General features: G+C 36.9%; 1 protein-coding gene across 2 annotated transcripts in view; it reads left to right on the forward strand.

Annotated features, from left to right (window-relative positions):
* The window catches only part of LOC111155445 (protein kinase, DNA-activated, catalytic polypeptide), a 222,726-nt gene extending 203,123 nt beyond the window's left edge, over positions 1-19,603 (forward strand). The window contains exons 74-86 of one of the 2 annotated variants that reach the window (XM_022515606.1): positions 2,413-2,624; positions 4,474-4,561; positions 4,657-4,800; positions 9,959-10,163; positions 11,555-11,622; positions 12,318-12,538; positions 12,852-12,944; positions 15,080-15,169; positions 15,603-15,674; positions 15,750-15,951; positions 16,550-16,738; positions 17,343-17,482; positions 19,311-19,603. In XM_022515606.1, the coding sequence (XP_022371314.1) occupies positions 2,413-2,624; positions 4,474-4,561; positions 4,657-4,800; positions 9,959-10,163; positions 11,555-11,622; positions 12,318-12,538; positions 12,852-12,944; positions 15,080-15,169; positions 15,603-15,674; positions 15,750-15,951; positions 16,550-16,738; positions 17,343-17,482; positions 19,311-19,515 (1,929 nt within the window). In that variant the 3' untranslated portion in view covers positions 19,516-19,603. The remainder of the gene's footprint in view (positions 1-2,412; positions 2,625-4,473; positions 4,562-4,656; positions 4,801-9,958; positions 10,164-11,554; positions 11,623-12,317; positions 12,539-12,851; positions 12,945-15,079; positions 15,170-15,602; positions 15,675-15,749; positions 15,952-16,549; positions 16,739-17,342; positions 17,483-19,310) is intronic. The other variant, XM_022515607.1, reaches the window with a different exon arrangement.
* The last annotated feature ends 245 nt before the right edge of the window (positions 19,604-19,848 follow it).

Consider the following 19,848-nt stretch of genomic DNA (forward strand, 5'->3'; position numbering starts at 1 on the left):
ACAACAGTTCAAAAGGGTAGCATAGCACTCTGTTGGCTTTATGTAGTAAATTTTTAAACAGTGCTGGTTTCTGAGCTGTGGAGACTCAGTGCCTGGCAGGGTTTTACTACACACTCTGACCCTTTTGTGGATTTAGAAGGATGGGATTTTCTCAATAGGTCCTAAAAAAGAGATTAAAGTAACTTCAGAAATGTAGTAGATACATGTGTGTATGTTTTTCTTAAAGATTAGTGAAGAAATCGTTAAATTATTATTTTAGTTTTCCCAAAATAATATTTATATATGATGAAGATAGCATTTCGAATTTGTGAGGAAATAAATGGAATGTACATTCAATGTTGTTATGGCACCAGGGAGTCACTTGAGATGGGGAACTAACCTTCATTGATCACTCCCTTTGAGCTATGTGGACCAATGCTTTTTATCCCCACATTTTTTGCTCTTTACTCATTTAATAGATGAAGGTAGGAAGCTTGCCATGTTCACTCCTCATACCAACATTCCAAGTGCATCAGATTTTATCTTAAAATTAACACATTAAAAAGCTCTAACTCTTTTTTCTGTAAAAAGACAAAATCCAGAAACTATAAAGGAAAAGAATCAGCACTTCCTTGCAGGGGAAAAAACAAAAAACAACAATATATATGAAGTTTAAAAACAAAAAAAACTGCCAGAAAAAATATTTGCAACACATATTAGAGACAAAGATCTGATGTCTCCCTCTAAAAAAAAAAATAGACCAGTAGAAAGTGGTCAGAGGAAATGCATGCATGATTTAATATGTAAGGAGAATAAAGCTAGACCACTTACCCTCACTAATAAAGAAACATGAAAATTAAAATTAGATCTTTTTCCCCTCTCAGATTGACAATAAATTTAAAAAATTATCTCTTGTGTTGGATTTTGTAGTCAACTGTGAATATACTTGTTTTAAATTGAATATATAGTTGACATAACAATACCATAAGTTTCAGGCATACAGTATAATGATTGAGCAATTCTGTCCATTACTTAGGGCTCATCATGACAAGTGTAGTTACCATCTGTCATTATACAGTATTATTACAGTATTGGTGGCTGTATTACCTATGGTATACTTTATATCCCCGTGACTTATTTATTTTATAACTGGAAGTTTGTACTTCTTAATCCCCATCAACTATTTTGCTTATCCTGGCTCATCCATCTCCTCTGGCAACCACTAGTTTATTGTCTGTATTTATGAGTCTGTTTCTGTTTTTTGTTTGTTCATTTGTTTTTTATGCCACATAAGTAAAATCATATATTTGTCTTTCTTTAGCATAATACCTACTGGGTCCATCCATGTAGTCACACATGGCAAGATTTCATTCTTACATAAACCACATCTTCATCATCCATTCGTCTATTCATGGACACTTGGGTTGCTTTTATATCTTAGCTATTGTAAATAACGCTGCAACAAACATGAGGGTGCAAATATCTTTTTGAGTTTATGTTTTTGTTTTCTTTGAGTAAATACCTAGAAGTAGAATTACTGAATTGTATGGTGTTTCTATTTTTAACTTTCTGAGCAATCTCCATACTGTTTTCTACAGTGGCTGCATCAATTTACATTACCACCAAAAGTACACAAGGGTTCCCTTTTCTCCACAACCTCACCAACACTTGTTGTTTCTTGTTTTTGGATACCAGCTATTCTGGTAGGCGTGATATTTCATGGGGTTTTGATTTGCATTTCCCTGATGATGAGTGATGATGAGCATCTTTTCATGTGTCTGTCGGCCATCTGTGTGTTTCTTTGGAAAAATGTTTACTCAGGTCTTCTGCCTATTTTTAATCAGATTTTTTTATATTGAATTATATGAGTTTCCATTATGCTTTTAAAAATGAAAATTTGAAAAATCCTTTCAGAGGGAAATCTAGCAGTTTTTTTTTACAATTGTTAGTGTTCACACAGTAATTATACCTCTAGAAATTTATCCTATGGGCACACATAGCACAAATACAAAGAGATAAACATGTAGAAATGTTCATTGTAGCATTATCTGTAATAGCAAAACTTGGAAAATACCCTAAAAATTCATTATACAGCAGTAATTAAACAAAACGGAATACTATCCAGCTGTTAAAAAGAATGAGGTACATCTATCCATTCACCTAAGAAAAACCAGCAACAGTATATCTAGTCTGATTCCATTCTTGCAAAGAATGGGTATTTGTGTACATACATACAAAACATCTAGAAGAATGGAATGGTGCTTCAGTGGAATAAGAACTAAGAAGGCTGAGGGAGAGAAGATATTTTATTTTAGACTTACTTCTGTATGCTTCTGATTATAGATATATTTTATATTGGGCACACAATACTTTCATAACAAAACAGTGCTAAAAGTTGTATTCATTATTAAGTTACAGTTCTCTGTGTTTTAGATTTCTTCCATTCCTTGCTGGCAGTTCATTGGCTGGATCAGCCATATGGTGGCCTTACTGGACAAAGAGGAAGCTGTTGCTGTCCAGCATACTGTGGAAGAGATTGCTAATAACTATCCACAGGCAATTGCCTACCCCTTTATAATAAGTAGTGAAAGCTATTCCTTCAAAGATACTTCTACTGGTCATAAGAATAAGGAGTTTGTGGCAAGGTGGGTTGATCAAATACTATCGGTTTTAAAGTGTATGATAAAAGCAAATACATGGGGGCTCAGTCAGTGGAGCACATGACTCCTGGTCTTGGGGTCCTGAGGTCAAGCCCCATGTTGGGCATAGAGCTAACTTAAGAAAAAGATAAATAAAACACATGGAAGCTTATGTTTGTCTTCAAATTAATTAGAGCTGTCATTAAAAAATAGAAAATCTTAGACATCTCTTTGTTGAATATATCTACCCCAGGTATGTTATTTATCACAGAGCTTTTCCCTTTTTTTTTTTTTTTTTTTTTTTTTTGATTTTATTTATTTGAGAGAGAGAGAGAGAGAGAAAAAGCATGAGTGGGGGGAGGGTCAGAGGGAGAAGCAGACTCCCCGCTGACCTGGGAGCCTAATATAGGACTCAGTCCAGTCACTGCTTAAGCTGAAGGCAGATGCTTAACCCACTGAGCCACCCAGGTGCCCTCCTTTTTTTTTTTTTTTTTCTTTTTTAAAGTTAACTTTATGCCCAGTGTGGGGCTCCAACTTATAACCTAGAGATCAAGAGTTGCATGCTCTACTGACTAAGCCAGTCATGTGCCCCTGAATTTCTTTCCTTTTATAAAATACTTTTCATCTTAGAATGTTACTCATGAAAATTCTGTCCTTATAATAATAAGAGTTGACAGTAATCAGTTGATTGAGGCAGACAGATAAGATGCTTTTTGAAATCGGTTCCTGAAATTGTTCTTTAATTCAAAATACCTGGGAAGCCCCTCTTACTAAGTAGGCTGCCTGAAGTGCCATCCTTTTCATTTTTTCATTTGATTTATAAGTGCAGATATAACTAGCAATGACGTATTAGTTTTGCAAGAATACTTGGTAAATACATGGTGTTTCGGGCATTCTCTGTGGGGTTTTTTTTGTGTTTTTTTGTTTTTTTGTTTTTTTGTCATGAGCTCATTTGTCTTATTTGAGTGTTTCTGGGAAGATAAGAGTAAGACACCACTTTTGTCATGGTTTTTGGATGGGTTGGCTGCTGTAAGTCCATCTGCCACTGATGGTGCCCGGCCCACCCCTGGGTCTCTCAACATAGTCAACTGCAACATGATTAATTTTTTTTTTTTTTTTTTTTTTTTTAAGAAAAAAAGAAGGGTGTCTGGGTGGCTCAGTTGGTTGAGCGTCCAACTCTTGATTTCAGCTCAGGTCATGATCTGAGGGTCGTGGGATCAAGACCCCAGAGTCAGGCTCCTTGCTCAGTTGGGAATCTGCTGGCGATTCTCTCTTTGCCTCTGCCCCTCTTCCACTTTATGCATGTGCTCTTTCTCCCAAATAAATAAATCTTAAAAAAAGAGAAAGGTTTGAAAGCATGTTGAGAAAGTGGCCTTTTCCTTCATAACATAACTTCAGAAACTGTATGTATCAAATTGTGTACATTAAAATGTCAACAACATTTGCAAAGAGATTTGCTTTCCCTTTATCTAAGAAGCTCAACTCTTTTTTTTTTTTTAAAGATTTTATTTATTTATTTGACAGACAGAGATCACAAGTAGGCAGAGAGGCAGGCAGGCAGAGAGAGAAGAGGAAGCAGGCTCCCTGCAGAGCAGAGAGCCCGATGTGGGGCTCGATCCCAGGACCCTGGGATCATGACTTGAGCCGAAGGCAGAGGCTTTAACCCACTGAACCACCCAGGTGCCCCAAGAAGCTCAACTCTTGATAGACTGTATGCTTTGTACTTCATCTAATATTGAACAAAATTTTAAAATTGTTCTTTCCCTAGACTATTAGTTGGTAGTAATATAATTTTATATATGAATATAAATAATTATATGTAAATAAACTGTGGGCCTTGGTAATTGTTTTATAGGATTAAAATTAAGTTGGATCAAGGAGGAGTGATTCAAGATTTTATTAGTGCCCTAGAACAGCTCTCTAATCCTGAAATGCTCTTTAAGGTAATGTAATAGCTTCTAGTTCATGAAACATAGAATTTGGATAAAACCTCCTTGCAGTCAACTTGGTTGTTCTTTTTTTTTTTTTTTCTTCCCAGGATTGGACTGATGATATCAAAGTCGAACTGGCAAAAACCCCTGTTAATAAAAAAAACATTGAAAAGATGTATGAAAGAATGTATGCAGCCTTGGGAAACCCAAGGGCTCCAGGCCTTGGGGCTTTCAGAAAGCGGTTTATTCAGGTATGGATTGGTGGCAGCCTGACTTTATAATAATATAATCATTGTGAAGATCAATATTTATATTTGATGGTTTGTTAATAATCCTGGTTTTAAAATGTCTGTTAAAGTTGTAAACTTATCTTCAGATCTAATGCTTTTGGTGAGATAGTGATGCACATATTTAGGTCAGATAGTGGCAGGTGGGGCAATAGATAAAACCATGAGGCTTTTATTGCATTCTGTTCTTCATGCTCAGATTTTTAGATTTGAAGGTTACATGTGGTTTAATATATTTGTTAACTTTTTAATTTAAATTTTATTAGTTAACATATAGTGCAGTATTGGTTTCTGGGGTAGAATTCAGTGGTTTGCTTACATACAACACCAAGTGCCCATCCCAAGTGCCCTCCTTAATGCTGTAGTTTAATATTTTTCATTCTCCTAATTATTTGAATGTTGGATTAAGAAAACACTTGTAGAGGCGCTGGGTGGCTCAGTGGGTTAAAGCCTCTGCCTTCGGCTCAGGTCATGATCCCAGAGTCCTGGGATCGAGCCCCACATCGGGCTCTCTGCTCAGCAGGGAGCCTGCCTCCCCCCCCGCCGCCTGCCTCTCTGCCTACTTGTGATCTCTGTCAAGTAAATAAATAAAATCTTAAAAAAAAAAAAAGAAAATACTTTTATTGTGTACAAGTTGATGACCATTTTGAGCCCTTCCCTCTGTCCAATGCATACTTCTAGATGCTACAGGACATACAAAGAGAAGACAGACCCAGTTCCTGTATTCAGAGGGATGTCTGACAAATGCAGTATGTAAAAACTGTGGCTTGAGAACAAATATGATACATGAAATCTGTTTCTAAAGTTGTTCTAGAGTTGAAAGGAAGAGAACATGCCTCAGTTTGGAGGGAATAAGGAAACCCCTTGGAGCCAGTGGAGATAAAAATGAACCTTGAGATGTCCAGATTTCACAGCACCATGCATTGTGCTTGTTACTCCCTTTAAATGGGTTTACCTTCTCTCTTTCCATCTGGAGTACTCACCCTTAGAGACTTGGCTTATGCATTATTTCTACTACAGAGCCTTCCCTGAACCTCCTTCCCCAATAAGAACTAGGTACTCTTTCTCTGTTGTGTAACATACCTTATATACACCTCTATTAGCATTAATCACTGATTTTTCTAATTTTTGTCAAATTAACTTTGTTCAGTAAACTTCAAGAAATATAAGAGCATAAAGAAAAATCCTGGTATTCATATTGCCAGAGTTCTCAAGTTTCACAGTCTCCAGTACAAAGGAGGATCTTTGTCTCTTCTGGGTTTTTTTGTAAATAACTGTTTTATTAAGATTTAATTCACATACCCTATAATCTATCTATTTGAAGTATACAATGCTATAGTTTTTAATATATTTACAGAGTTACATAAGTGTATTACACATCAGTTTTAGAACATTATCCTTTTTTAAAAGGTTTTTTGGTAAGATTTTATTTATTTATTTATTTATTTGAAAGAGAGAGAGAGTGAGAGCACTAGAGAGAGAGAGAGCACAAGCGATGGGCAGGGACAGGCAGAGGGAGGAGAAGCAGGCTCCCTACTGAGCAGAGAGCCCAGTGCAGGGCTTGATCCTAGGACCCCAGCATCATGACCTGAGCCAAAGGCAGATGCTTAACCAACTGAGGCACCCAGATGCCCCATTTTTGAGATTTTATTTATTTATTTGAGAGAGAGTGAGAGTAAGCATGAGCTGGGGGTGGGGGGCTGAGGGCAGAGAGAGAAGCAGAATCCTTGCTGAGCAGGGAGCCTGATGTGGGGCTTGATCCCAGAACCCGGAGATCGTGACCTGAGCTGAAATCAGCTGCTTAACCAACTGAGCCACCTGGGCACTCCTAGAACATATTTATCACCCCTAAAAGCACATACCTGTTAGCAGTTACTCTCAATCCCCCACCTCCTGTCATGCTAAGCAACCACTAAAGTACTTTCTGTTTCTGTAGGTTTGCCTCTTCTGGACATTCCTTTTAATTACTGTATATTAGTCTACTGTAAGAACATGCCACATTTTGTTTATCCTTTTGTTAGTGGATGGACATTTGGAGTGTTTCCATGTCTTAGCTGTTATGAATGCTGCTCCTGTGACTATGTGTGTATAGGTTCTTCTGGGGAGATCCTTAGGAGTGGAAAATGATATTTCTCTTTAGCTCTTCCTTTCATTTATGAATTAATTAGACTTGTGGACAGGGATTTTGTCTTGCTCATGTTTTCTCTCCATCTCCTAGAATGCTGCCTGATGTGAAACTAGCATCTTGAATTAGATGAATAATTGGTATAGTTTTGACAAGGAGAGTTAGATTTTGGTGGGTACTTTAGGTACATTCCTACTTAGGGTAGTTTTAATGTAGTATGAATGTGGGAACATACAGGACTATCTGTTGCCTAAATGTGATCAGTGATATATCCTAAAAGTAAAGATAAAACCATAACTCTCTATACTTCATGTTATGACATAATATTGGGCTGTACATCATATCAAATCTATCTCACACTATTGAATATACAAGTGCCTCAGAAGGAAATATACATACTGTAAATATCCTTAAAATCAGTGTACTAGCATTCATAAATTTTATAAAATTGTAGAACACTAGATTTGAAAACATCTTTGTGTTTGTTTTTTCTTAAACCAGTGGTCTACATGTGTTTTCTGTAAAGGTCCAGATTTTCAGTTTTCAGGCCATACCAGTCTCATGTTACGAGTACTCAAATCTGTCATCCTAGTGCGAAAGCAGCCCTAGACAGTATGTAAATGAACAGGCATGGTTGGCAGGATTCCAGTAAAATTTTATTTATTAAAAACAGGCAGTGGGCTTTGACTTGCAGGCCATATTTTGCCATACCTTGTTCTAAACAAAGAAACTAGTTCTGAAAAACATACTTGCCCTGTATCAAATGGAGAGAACAGCAGAATGGCAACTGATAGCAAGTCCCCTAGCATAGTGAAACCAGTCCATCACCTGTGAGAAAGCTTCATTTCAGCAGTACTGATCTTCTGCAGCCTTCCTCTATTTGCCCTCCTCTCAAGATGCTCTGACCCCGGCCTCAGACAGAGGGCAGGGTATTTCATCCTAGTTTGCTCTCTCTCTCCTCAGCCGGTGTGAGAATATCTGCAGTGGCCCTGTTCATCAGTCCAGGTAGAATATTACTGTGCAGTCCTCGGTGAAGACTGCATGTTATCCCTTCGAATTCATGGCCATTTCTTTTCCTGCATGCTGGGTACCATAATGCTCTACCCTAGAAATCTCTTAGGATAGACCACTGTTCTTCCCAGCTGCTGCTGAGCACAGATGCATCCAACTCTAACGGAGGGAGGGTATCAGAGTGGCCCTATCATTCCTGCCAGGCACAATACTTGTTTGTTTTTGTTTTTTAAGATTTTTATTTATTTATTTGACAGAGAGAGAGAGAGAGAACACAAGTAGGCAAAGAGAGCGGGAGAAGCAGGCTCTCTGTTGAGCAGGGACCCCGATGCAGGACTTGATCCCAGGATCCTGGGATCATGACCTGAGCCAAAGGTAGCCTCTTAACCCATTGAGCCACCCAGGTGCCCACAATACTTGTTTTGAGGTTAATTCGAGTACCTTGGAAAATCAATCTAGAACTCTCTGCTTCATAGCAAATCAATGCATAATTTGCATTTAATTAATTAATTAAAATAATAATCTACCCAAACAGAATTGCCTCAGATTTCACTTCAGAGAGGGCATTATGCCATTCACATATGTTGTTGGTGCTGATTATGTTTGGGAAGTAGCTAATCTTTTCATTTATTTTAAGAACTGGGGATTGTTTCTATACTTTCAATCCATCTACAGATTAAAGAATAAATTTGTTTTATATATGTCAATTTTCCTATAATGGATTATCTTAAAATAGGAGATATATTTCATTTAACCAGATTTATGTTTTGGGGTAAGTTTTAAATTTGGTAAAAAGAAAAATTGTAAAATGAAAGATAATTGGGTAAATCTTTGAGGACTGTTATTAAGTCACTATTAGTGATTCTCTTTAAATTTTGTTTTTTGGGGTTTTTTTTGATATCAGGATTATAATTTAAATAAATATTTGAGTAGAGACTAGTACAGATATTTGTTATGTTCCAAGATAAAGGACGTCTAATAATTACTTTTAGAAATATAAATTATCTATAAAAATACAGATTTGAAGGGGTACATGCACCCCAATGTTTATAACAGCATTATTGATAATAGCCAAACTATGGAGAGAACCCAGATGTGCATCAACTGATGAATGGATAAAGAAGATACGGCGTATATCTATATATTCAATGGAATATTACTCAGCCATCAAAAAAATGAAATCTTGCCATTTTCAGTGACATGGATGGAGCTAGAGTATATTATACTAAGTGAGTTAAGTCAGTCAGAGAAAGACAAATACCATTTGATCTCACTCATGTGTGAAATTTAAAAAAGAAAACAGATGAACATATGGGTAGGGGGAAAAGAAAAAGAAGAAGAGTGAGAAGCCACAAGTAGACTCTTAAAGATAGAGAACAAACTGAGGGTTGATGGAGGGTGGTGGGTGGGGTATGGGCTAGATGGGTGATGGATATTAAGGAGGGCACTTGTGATGAGCACTGGGTGTTGTATGTATGTGAGGAATCACTGAATTCTACTCCTGAAACTAATATTGCTTGTATGTTTACTAACCAAAATAAAAATTTTAAAAAAAATTATAATAAAAGAAATGTAAATTATCTAAATAATGTTTACACTGGCTTGTGATTCAAAATAATGGCTTGAAAGACCTTTATTAAGGAATGTAGCATTTTTATATTTTGCTCTTTAGCTCTGATGAAGAATCACAGGCTTTTCATTTTTATTGAATTACTCCCTTTACTTAGTACCTCATTCCTAATTACTCCGGCTGTCATAATAATGTAGATCAGTAACTAGACAATGGACACAAAGAGGTTAAAAGGTTTTTAAGCCCTTATTGGAACTTATGATTAGAATTTTTGATAAGTCATTACTAACTGTATCCTTTCTGTCTTTTAGAGGAACACAAAAAACATTCAAGGAAGGCAAAAGTATAAATCTAGAGCCCTTCCCAAATTATAAAACTAAACACTAATATTTAATGTAAATTATTATTAATTTCAGGATTTTGGAAAAGAATTTGATAAACACTTTGGGAAAGGAGGTTCTAAGTTACCTGGAATGAAACTCCGTGACTTTACTGACATTACTGACTCACTGTTTTATAAAATGGGCAGAGACTCAAAGCCACCTGGGAATCTGAAAGAATGCTCACCCTGGATGAGTGACTTCAAAATAGAATTTTTGAGAAATGAGCTGGAGATTCCTGGTGAGTTTACCCTTGGGGTGACAAATTGTACTTTAAGGAGAATAGTGGCGTAGCAAGGATTCTTGATTTCTAAAACTAGGAATATTAGGTTCTTGACAGTTACCTTTTTTTTTTTTTTTTAAAGAGTTTAAAATTTCACCATACCTTTTTGTCATTAGGAGAATCTATAATTACTGTGAATTAGTACACTGAACTAAATGTCTAATTAGACTATAGTTTTCTTATTTTCCTGATTATACAAGTATTCAGACTTCCATTTAATAATAATGTAACTGTAATTTCCTCTGAATGTACCCATGCTTTGCTCCTAAATAACTTTTCTTCAAGAAATGTAATACAGGTGTAAGTGCAAATCACTTTCTTGGATGTATAGGTTGTTTCCGTTTAAAATGACAAGATATTTGCGACGACGTGGGTGGAACTAGAGGGTATCATGCTTAGCAAAATAAGTCAATAGGAGAAAGACAGCTATCTTATGATCTCCCTGATATGAGGAAGTGGAGATGCAACATGGGGGGTTTGGGGGGGTAGGAAAAGAATAAATGAAACAAGATGGGATCAGGAGGGAGACAAACCATAAGAGACTCTTAATGTCAGAAAACAAACTGAGGGGGGCTGGGGGGTGGGGGGTAGGGTGAGGGTGGTGGGGTTATGGACATTGGGGAAGGTATGTGCTATGGTGAGTGCTGTGAAGTTTGTAAACCTGGCGATTCACAGACCTGTACCCCTGGGGCTAATAATACATTATATGTTTATTAAAAAATAAAAAAAATTAAAAAAAATAAAATGACAAGATAATGATAAATGACTTACCTTCAGGACAAATAATGGTGACATTGAGGATAGAGACACACAGCAAGTTGGTCTGATGTGATTTTTTCAAAGACAATCTTTACATATTCCATGTTCTTCACCCTGGAATTTGCCAAAGAAATGTTTTTTTATGTTTATTCATATTCTCATCTAGTGGATATAAAACAAATTGGAGACTTTGTTATTATTAACAGCTCTGCATTGCATAAAGAAAAGCTGAAAATGTAAGCCTCCTCATATGTAGCCTCCTCTAACTTTTGCTTTTGGCTCAGGTCATGATCTCAAGGGTATGAGATCGAGCCACCATCAGGTGACAACTCAGCAGGGATTCTGCTTGAGATTCTCTCTGCCCTTCCCCACCACCCCACACCCCCAACACATGTACTCCTTCTCTCTCTCTTTAAAATAAATAAATAAATCTTTTTTTAAAAGTCAAGTTTTTTTTAAATGAAAACTTTAAGTAAAAAATTTTATCATATAACTTTTTTAAAATTATTATTAGGTCAATAGGTATGTGTTAAAAATATAGGGTTCTGTAACAAGCTATATCTAAGTAAGGCTTCTGTGGTTTGTCTTAGGTCAATATGATGGCAAAGGAAAGCCAATGCCAGAATACCATGCACGAATCTCTGGGTTTGATGAGCGGGTAGGTGCCAGTGTTTGTGACTGTTGCCAGTGTTTAATAAGTATTGGTGAGTAACTGTTGGATGAAGGAAGAGGAAATAGTCATAAATAGCTTGAAGGCCTGTTTCTCTTCATTGTACTATATTCTGTCCTGAAAGTATTTACATAGGAGCAAAATTTCTCATCAGTCACACCTGATTTCTGTAAAGATTGTGAATGTGAGTTCTTCAGATATAAGATTGACATATTTGTCTTTACTAAAGAAAAGACAATTACCCATCGTGATTTCAAATGCACAGCGTATTCTGATCCTATTACATATTGAATCTCTTAATATAATGCTTCAGTGTTTCAGTGTACAAATTTAGAGTAAACTTTGTGTGTGTATCTATCTTAAAACATATGTAGAATTAAATTAAGTGATTTTAGGAAGTTTGTATGTTGCTCATTACTAAGGATATCCACATTTATAAGCAATCATTTGTAATAAGGGACATGCAGTTTCTAGAGGCACAGCAGTAGGGCATAAACAGGTAACAAATATTTTGCTGGCACTAGGTTCTCTATTATTTTTCTGTCACTTCACTTGGTCCTCAAAGAGAGGTATCTCTTTGAGGAATGTGTGCCAACCAGCCTTACTTTCCTCTCTTGATAATGATATGATCAGCTGTTCTGTCAGATTCTTACACTGCATCTAAAATATTTTAATTTTTAAAGGTAAAAGTCATGGCCTCTATCAGAAAGCCGAAGCGCATCATCATCCGAGGCCATGATGAGAAAGAATACCCTTTCCTTGTCAAGGGGGGTGAAGACCTGCGGCAGGACCAGCGGATTGAACAACTCTTTGAAGTCATGAATGTCCTCCTTTCTCAGGATGCTGCCTGTAGCCAGAGAAACATGCAGTTGAAGACCTACCATGTCATACCCATGACCTCCAGGTAGGACCAATGTACACAGTCATTCTAGAGCAGACTTATGTGAATGGAAATTCTAGCACTGAGCCAAATCCTTGTTTAAGGTTACAGAGGTGGGATTGGAGGTCACTTGACAATTTGGTATTTAAGCTTTCACAAAGACTGGGCTAAACAGAACTAATAAACACTTATAAATCTATGATTTTCAGATTTAATGTGGAGAAGGTAAATGAACTGACATGAAGAAATCTGTTCTGCTTTGATTCTACAGAACCTTTTTTTAGTGAGGAAAAACAGTTTGGGTTTGTTTTCATAAACTATTTATTCTCTTTTTCAGATTAGGACTAATTGAATGGATTGAAAATACTTTCACCTTGAAAGACTTTCTTTTGAGTAACATGTCACGAGAGGAGAAAGCAGCTTATACAAGGTGATGTGGAGCCTAAATACTCCTCCTTCATCTCTGTGCAGACACGTCCTGCAACCTGGTTATTCCCCAGTCCTAATCTCCCTAAGTAATGTTAAGTTTATATTAAGTTTCCTCTACCTTGTGTTTCTAGTGACATTTCTGGTCCCCTTCTAATTTGGGGCTCTGAGCCACACCCTAGCTAGTTGTTTTCTCCACTTCTGGCTGGGTTTATAAACTAAATGAAGTAGAGGGTTCCAAACAGTAGATGCATAAATTTTACCACAATGAAAAAAGAAAGTATTAGCTCTGCAACAACAACAACAACAACAAAAAATCTTGAAGGAAACAAAATAAATAGTAAGATTAGCAGCTAACATATGATTAAACATTTTCTGCATGCTAGGCAGTGTTCTCAGCTCTTAATCTGTATGAAGTCATTTCTTTCTTACAAAAACCTACAAGTTATTATTAACATCTCTGTACAGATGAGGAAGTTAAGGCCCAGAGAGGTTATGTAACTTGTCCTAGGCTGCCCAGCATATATAAATGGGATAGCTAGGATTATTAGTGATTAATTCTAGGTCATGATATTGGTGCTTTTTATTTTTCTTTATCCTTTTATATTTTCCAAGTTTTCAACAATGAACATATATTTTTAATCAGAAAGGGGTTTTTTTTGTTTTTTGTTTCTGTGAAGAAAAATAAGGACAACATTGAAGGACATTTTGAAGAGGAGTTGACAAGTTTTGATGACTAACTATTATTAGATGAAGGAAGAGGAAATGGTGATAAATAGCTTCAAGGCCTATTTCTCTTCATTGTACTCTATTCTGTCCTGAAAGTATGTACATGGGAGCAAAATTCTCACCAGTCAAAAATGATTTCTGTAAAATTAAGCATTTTCTTATCAAACTCATGCTCCTGCTAATAAGGCTGAGTTTATGAATTTTTAATATGAGTCCTTTGCATACAGTTGTTTCTGCATTCCCTGGAAGATAGGGAAACTGATGGACAGTACTTTCTGGAGTCAGGAAGTCCAGATCTCACGCCAGTGCTAACTTTTAGTGGTTCTGACTTACAGAAGGAATCTTGAAAAAAATGACTTGCCTTTCCCTTGTTCCCATGCCTCCTTTTCTAAGATGAGATAGTTTAAAATACGTAAGTTAAACATAGGTATCAATGGAGTTTAAAGTGCTTTTCAAATACAGAAGTTTATAAATTACTTCCCACTACGTTTTTAAAACAAGGCACTTCTAGGCCCTATTAGTAAAATCATTGCTACTTTTTTCTTAATTTGTGTGTTGCAGTTTTCCAACCTAAATATTTTCATCCCAAATCAAAGTTGGAGAGAATTTAGACTGAAATGGAAAGCTATATTGTGGAATTAACTTAGTAGCAACTCAAAAAAGATTCATTCTAAGTGATTGAACTACTAACACATAAAATAGTTCTATCTTTAGATTTCTTTTTTAGGAAAACTTGTTAAGGCTTTTGACAAACCCCAAAGTGGCCAAACTACAAACTACAAACACATTTCCAGCAGCCCAGTATGCCTTTTGCTTGTGAAGTATTACTAAAAGCTTTCTAAGTTCAATTCAAAGCCGTTGTCATTTAAGAAAATATCTTACTGTATTTAGTATGGATTTTGTATGTTTCTGCATACTTGAAGTGGTGAAGAAAAAGTGTGGCAATCCAAACAGACTTCATCTATCTTCAACACATAATTTGTGGTCTTTTAGTTTGTAGTGGTAATATCATCTATCACTTCTTGCTTATTCTAAGTAAGTTGTTACGGTTCTTTTCCACTACCTGATTTTTAGAACCATATGCCTGGATCCTAAACACTTAGGGTTAGTTCATCTTGTTCCTCTCTGTATGAAGTGGAAATTGATTGTATCTGATCATTTTGTGCCTGAACTTTTACATAGAAAGTAGCTTTGGTTTCTTTAGGAATAACTAAGAATGAATAATGATATGTTGAGATTCTACATCCAGAGTAGCATGGGTTCAGTGTTAATATTGAATATGATTAAAAGTCATAGTTCTTTCCCTGGTTCTTCATTATTTTTCAATGAATTCTTGGTGATCTTTGCCACTGAAATCACTATAATGCTAAATATTTTCCTACGGCTGATTCCCTTTTTCCTGCTTGTCAGTGATCCCAAAGCACCACCATGTGAATATAGAGACTGGCTGGCAAAGATGTCTGGGAAATACGATGTTGGTGCTTACATGGCAATGTTTAAGTAAGTTTTGTTTTGATTTTCCATTTTACTAACTAGTTATTTCTTCTCAAAGTTGCATGTTACTTTTGTTTCTTAGGAAGTTTTGCCTTGGGCGCCTGGGTGGCTCAGTCGGTTAGGCATCTTCCTTCGGCTCAGGTCATGATCTCAGGGTCCTGGGATCGAGCCCCACCCACATCAGGCTCCCTTCTCAGCAGGAAGTCTGTTTTCCCCTCTCCCTTTACCCCTCCTGCCCTGCTCATGTTCTCTCTCTCTTTTTCATGCTCTCTTTCTCTCTCAAATAAATAAATAAAATCTTTAAAAAAAAAAAAAAGTTTTGCCTCAGATCATCAAAACCTAGTTATTTGATACTTGAGCTTCAATATAAATAATTTTAAATTTTCAATCTCAAGTCATAGAAATTTGTTCTAACTAGACATTTTCTATTAAATTGTAGGGCAGCTAGTCGTTCTGAAACAGTCACATCTTTTAGAAGGAGAGAAAGTAAAGTGCCAGCTGATCTCTTAAAGTAAGTATCCTTCTGACTGTACAAACCAGTTGATGGTGTAACAGAGACTACAGAGGTCTTGTCTCCCTCCCCCAGGCGGGCCTTTCTGAAGATGAGCACAGGCCCCGAGGCCTTCCTGGCACTTCGCTCCCACTTTGCCAGTTCTCATGCTCTTATGTGTATTAGCCACTGGATTCTGGGCATTGGAGACAGACATCTGAACAATTTCATGATAAGCATGGAGACAGGTGGAATGATCGGAATCGACTTTGGACATGCATTTGGATCAGCTACTCAGGTATGCTAACCTTGCCTTTGTTGTTCTTGGCTGATTTAGAACCATAGTCATAGGACCTTCTGCATGGTTTTTAAGGAAGAAATGACATATCAATTAGCTTGGTTTGTCATGGTCATAAAATTTGACATTCTTGCAGAATAAGGGATAATCTCAACTTTGTTTTGACCTTGTTCAAACAAGTTACAGAAGGTTAGGTGATGAATTATATAATCAAAGCCAAGAATAACATGTGTTCCTATAAAAAGGGAAGACTGTAAGAAGGTTTTATGAAGCCCCTTAATGTAAATGTCTTCCACAAGATGTGATACAATACAAATCTTTCCTCCGACATTAAATACTGAATGTTTTCAGTTGTACTTGTAAATGTCTGCAGGCTGTGTGGTCCTACACAGATAGGTTTGTGCATTGCAAAGATGATTGTGTTGATTACTCTTGGGCACTGTGGATTCACATCTGTGTAGCTAATTCCAAGAAAAGAAGAGTTCATATTTTCACTAACTGTGAATACTAACTAACTTTGGAAGGATGTTTTGTACCTTTTCTTTTGTGATTTCTAATTCATATGTTCCCCTTCTTGTACATATTTTTTTCTCTTTAGTTTCTGCCAGTCCCCGAATTGATGCCTTTTCGTCTGACACGCCAATTTATCAATCTGATGTTACCAATGAAAGAAGCAGGTGTTATGTCCAGTGTCATGGTGCATGCACTGAGAGCCTTCCGCTCACACTCTGACCTGCTTGTTAACACCATGGACGTGTTCATAAAGGAACCTTCTTTCGACTGGAAAGTAGGCTTGTTTATATGCACTTTTCATTTTTATTACATTTGCCAGGGACTGATCTGGCATCTCTTACTATACGAAGGAAATACATCAAATTGTATTTATTAAAATATTTAATTGTTTCGTGTAGTATTTCTTAAAATTAACATTTGGGGTCAGTTGACCTGAAAACTGTAAGAAACACGTAAGAAACATAATCTTCATTTGGAGAAAACTGTTGTTTCAAATGAATATATTTCTAACAAAGAGTTAATATAGACCCATCGGTGATAGGTCTGATTTCTGAGAAAACTTTTAGCTTAAAATCTGTTCCATGTGAGGGTCCTTGATTTGACACATAGTGCTTTATTAAATGTTGAGGTTCTTCATAATACATCCCCAAAAGAATGAAGGTTAGTGATGGCATCCTTGACACTGTGTGATACCTAACTGCCATCCCTCACTGTCATTGACACCGTTATGTGCGGTACTATTAGACTGTGTATAAAAAGCTATAAAGCTCTCTCCAGTTAAAGATATTTATTTTAAAATCATTGCTTGTTCAGTCTGTTTGGAGGTGATCATATAAACTGTTATAATAAGCAGAGAACATCATGTTCTTTTCCTTTAGAATTTTGAACAGAAAATGCTAAAAAAAGGAGGATCATGGATTCAAGAAATAAACGTAACTGAAAAAAATTGGTATCCCCGGCAAAAAATACATTATGCTAAGAGAAAGTTAGCAGGTGCCAACCCAGCAGTTATTACTTGGTAAGATGGTTATTTTTGAAGAAAAAAAAAAGACACCAACATGCTACTATTTACTGAAGAATTACCAATGTATAAAGTCCTGAATACTTTCCATTTAGCCTGTGATGTTAGCATTATTATCCTCATTTTACAAATGAAAAAAAGCATGGCTTCTCTAAGGCTGGGCAGGGTCCATCTCTCGCAATGCTATGTATTTGGCCTCTGCCTTTTTGGCACAGTCTTCAGGTCAGTACCTGGAATAACCTGTACCAATGTCAGGAACAGCAGGAGATTTTTTTTTTTTTTTACGATTTTATTTATTTGTTTATTTATTTGAGAGAGAGAGAGAGAGAGAGAGAGTGAGCATGAGCCGGGGCGGGGGTGGGAGGCAGGAGGCAAAGGAAGAGGGAAAAGCAAACTCCCCACTGAGCCCGATGTGGGACTCAATCCCTGAGCCAAAGGCCGATGCTTAACCAACTGAGCCACTCAGGCACCCCCAGCAGGAGCATTTTTTAGACAATTACAATAATATTTTTGTATATTAGAGGAGATTTAGATTCTAAATTTGCTTCTGTCCTTTTTAAGACAAAATGTGATCTTGGTGGGCATAGCACACAGGTGTGGAGAACATAGTATAGGCTAATCCCACATTGGGTTAGCCTTTAAGTTAGCTTCAGAAATGTTTCTTGTTGAGGTCTAAAGCAAACAAATTTATAGAAATGTTTCACAAGAGGGGAAAAAGTTGGACTTTACAATTAAGTAACAGTAAATGGCAATCTATGGTCAGTTAGGGTATGAATTTTTTTTTTCAATAAATGGTTCTGGCAAAGGAATAAAAGTGGATCCTTATTTCACACCATACATAAAAATTAATGCAAAATGGATCAAAGACCTAAATGTAAGAGCTAAAACTATAAAATACTCAAAGAAGCACAGAAGTAGATCTTCATGACCTGTATTTGGCATCTGTCATTTTTAGGTATAACACCAAAAAGCACAAGCAAGAAAAGAAGAAATAGGTAAATTCATCAAAACTTAAAAGTTTTGTGTTTGGGGCGCCTGGGTGGCTCAGTTGTTAAGCGTCTGCCTTCGGCTCAGGTCATGATATCAGGGTTCTGGGATCAAGCCCTACATTGGGCTCCCTGCTCAGCAGGAAGCCTGCTTCTTTCTCCCTCTCCCACTCTCTGTGCTTGTGTTTCCTCTCTCACCATGTCTCTCTCTGTCAAATAAGTAAATAAAATCTAAAAAAAAAAAGTTCTGTGCCTCACAGGATACCATTAAGAAAGTAAAAAGATAGCTCCACAAAATGGGAGAAAATATTTGAAAGTCATAGCTGATAAGGGACTTGTATCGAGAATACATTTTTAAAAATCTCTTAAAACTCAATAAAAAGACAACCCAACTTAAAAATGACCAAAGGATTTGAACAGACATTTCTCTAAAGAAGGTGTATAAATGACCAAGTAGCATATGGAAAGATGCTTAAAATTATTAATCATCAGAGAAATACAAAGAGAGGTACCACTTCACACCCACTAGAATGGCTATAATTAAAAAATGGAATATAGGGCTCCCTGGGTGGCACATTCAGTTGAACATTTGATTCTTATATTCTCTCTCAATTTTTTTTTAATTATTTATTTATTTGACAGAGCAAGATCACAAGTAAGCAGGGGCGGGGGCGGGAAAGCAGGCTTCCCGCTGAGCAGAGAGCCCGACGCAGACTTGATGTTGACTCTTCTATTCTATAAGTGATGAGAGGGAATATTTGGATAGGATAGCTAGGAATGCAGGCAACAAGGGAAAAATAATGGTTCATGTTTTTGTATTTGTTTAATCTTTTTTACAGTGATGAGCTGTTCCTGGGCCATGAGAAGGTACTTGCCTTTGGAGATTATGTGGCTGTAGCACGAGGAAGCAAAGATCACAACATTCGTGCCCAACAGCCAGAGAGTGGGCTGTCAGAAGAGGCTCAAGTCAAGTGTTTGATTGACCAGGCAACAGACCCCAACATCCTTGGTAGAACTTGGCAAGGATGGGAGCCCTGGATGTGAAGAACTGTGGGAGTCAGCAGATAAAAAGCATGAGAGTATTTGAAGAATCTCCTAAACTTGGGACACCTGGGTGGCTCAAATGGTTAAGCATCTGCCTTTAGCTCAGGTCGTGATCCCAGGTCCTAGGATCAAGCCCCGCATCAGGCTCCCAGCTCAAAAGGGAGCCTGCCTCCCCCTCTGCTTCTTCCTCTCTCCCCTGCTCATGCTCTCTCTGTCCCTCTCTCTCAAATGAATAAATAAAAACTTAAAAAAAAAAAAAAAAATCTCCTAAACTTTCATCTACAGCCATCAATGTGCTGATTTTCCTGAAGCACTGAACAGAAGAAATCTATT

The sequence above is a fragment of the Enhydra lutris genome, unplaced genomic scaffold, assembly GCF_002288905.1.
Source record: "Enhydra lutris kenyoni isolate GAN:26980312 unplaced genomic scaffold, ASM228890v2 scaffoldscaffold41, whole genome shotgun sequence".
In the NCBI taxonomy this organism is placed as follows: Eukaryota; Metazoa; Chordata; class Mammalia; order Carnivora; family Mustelidae; genus Enhydra; species Enhydra lutris.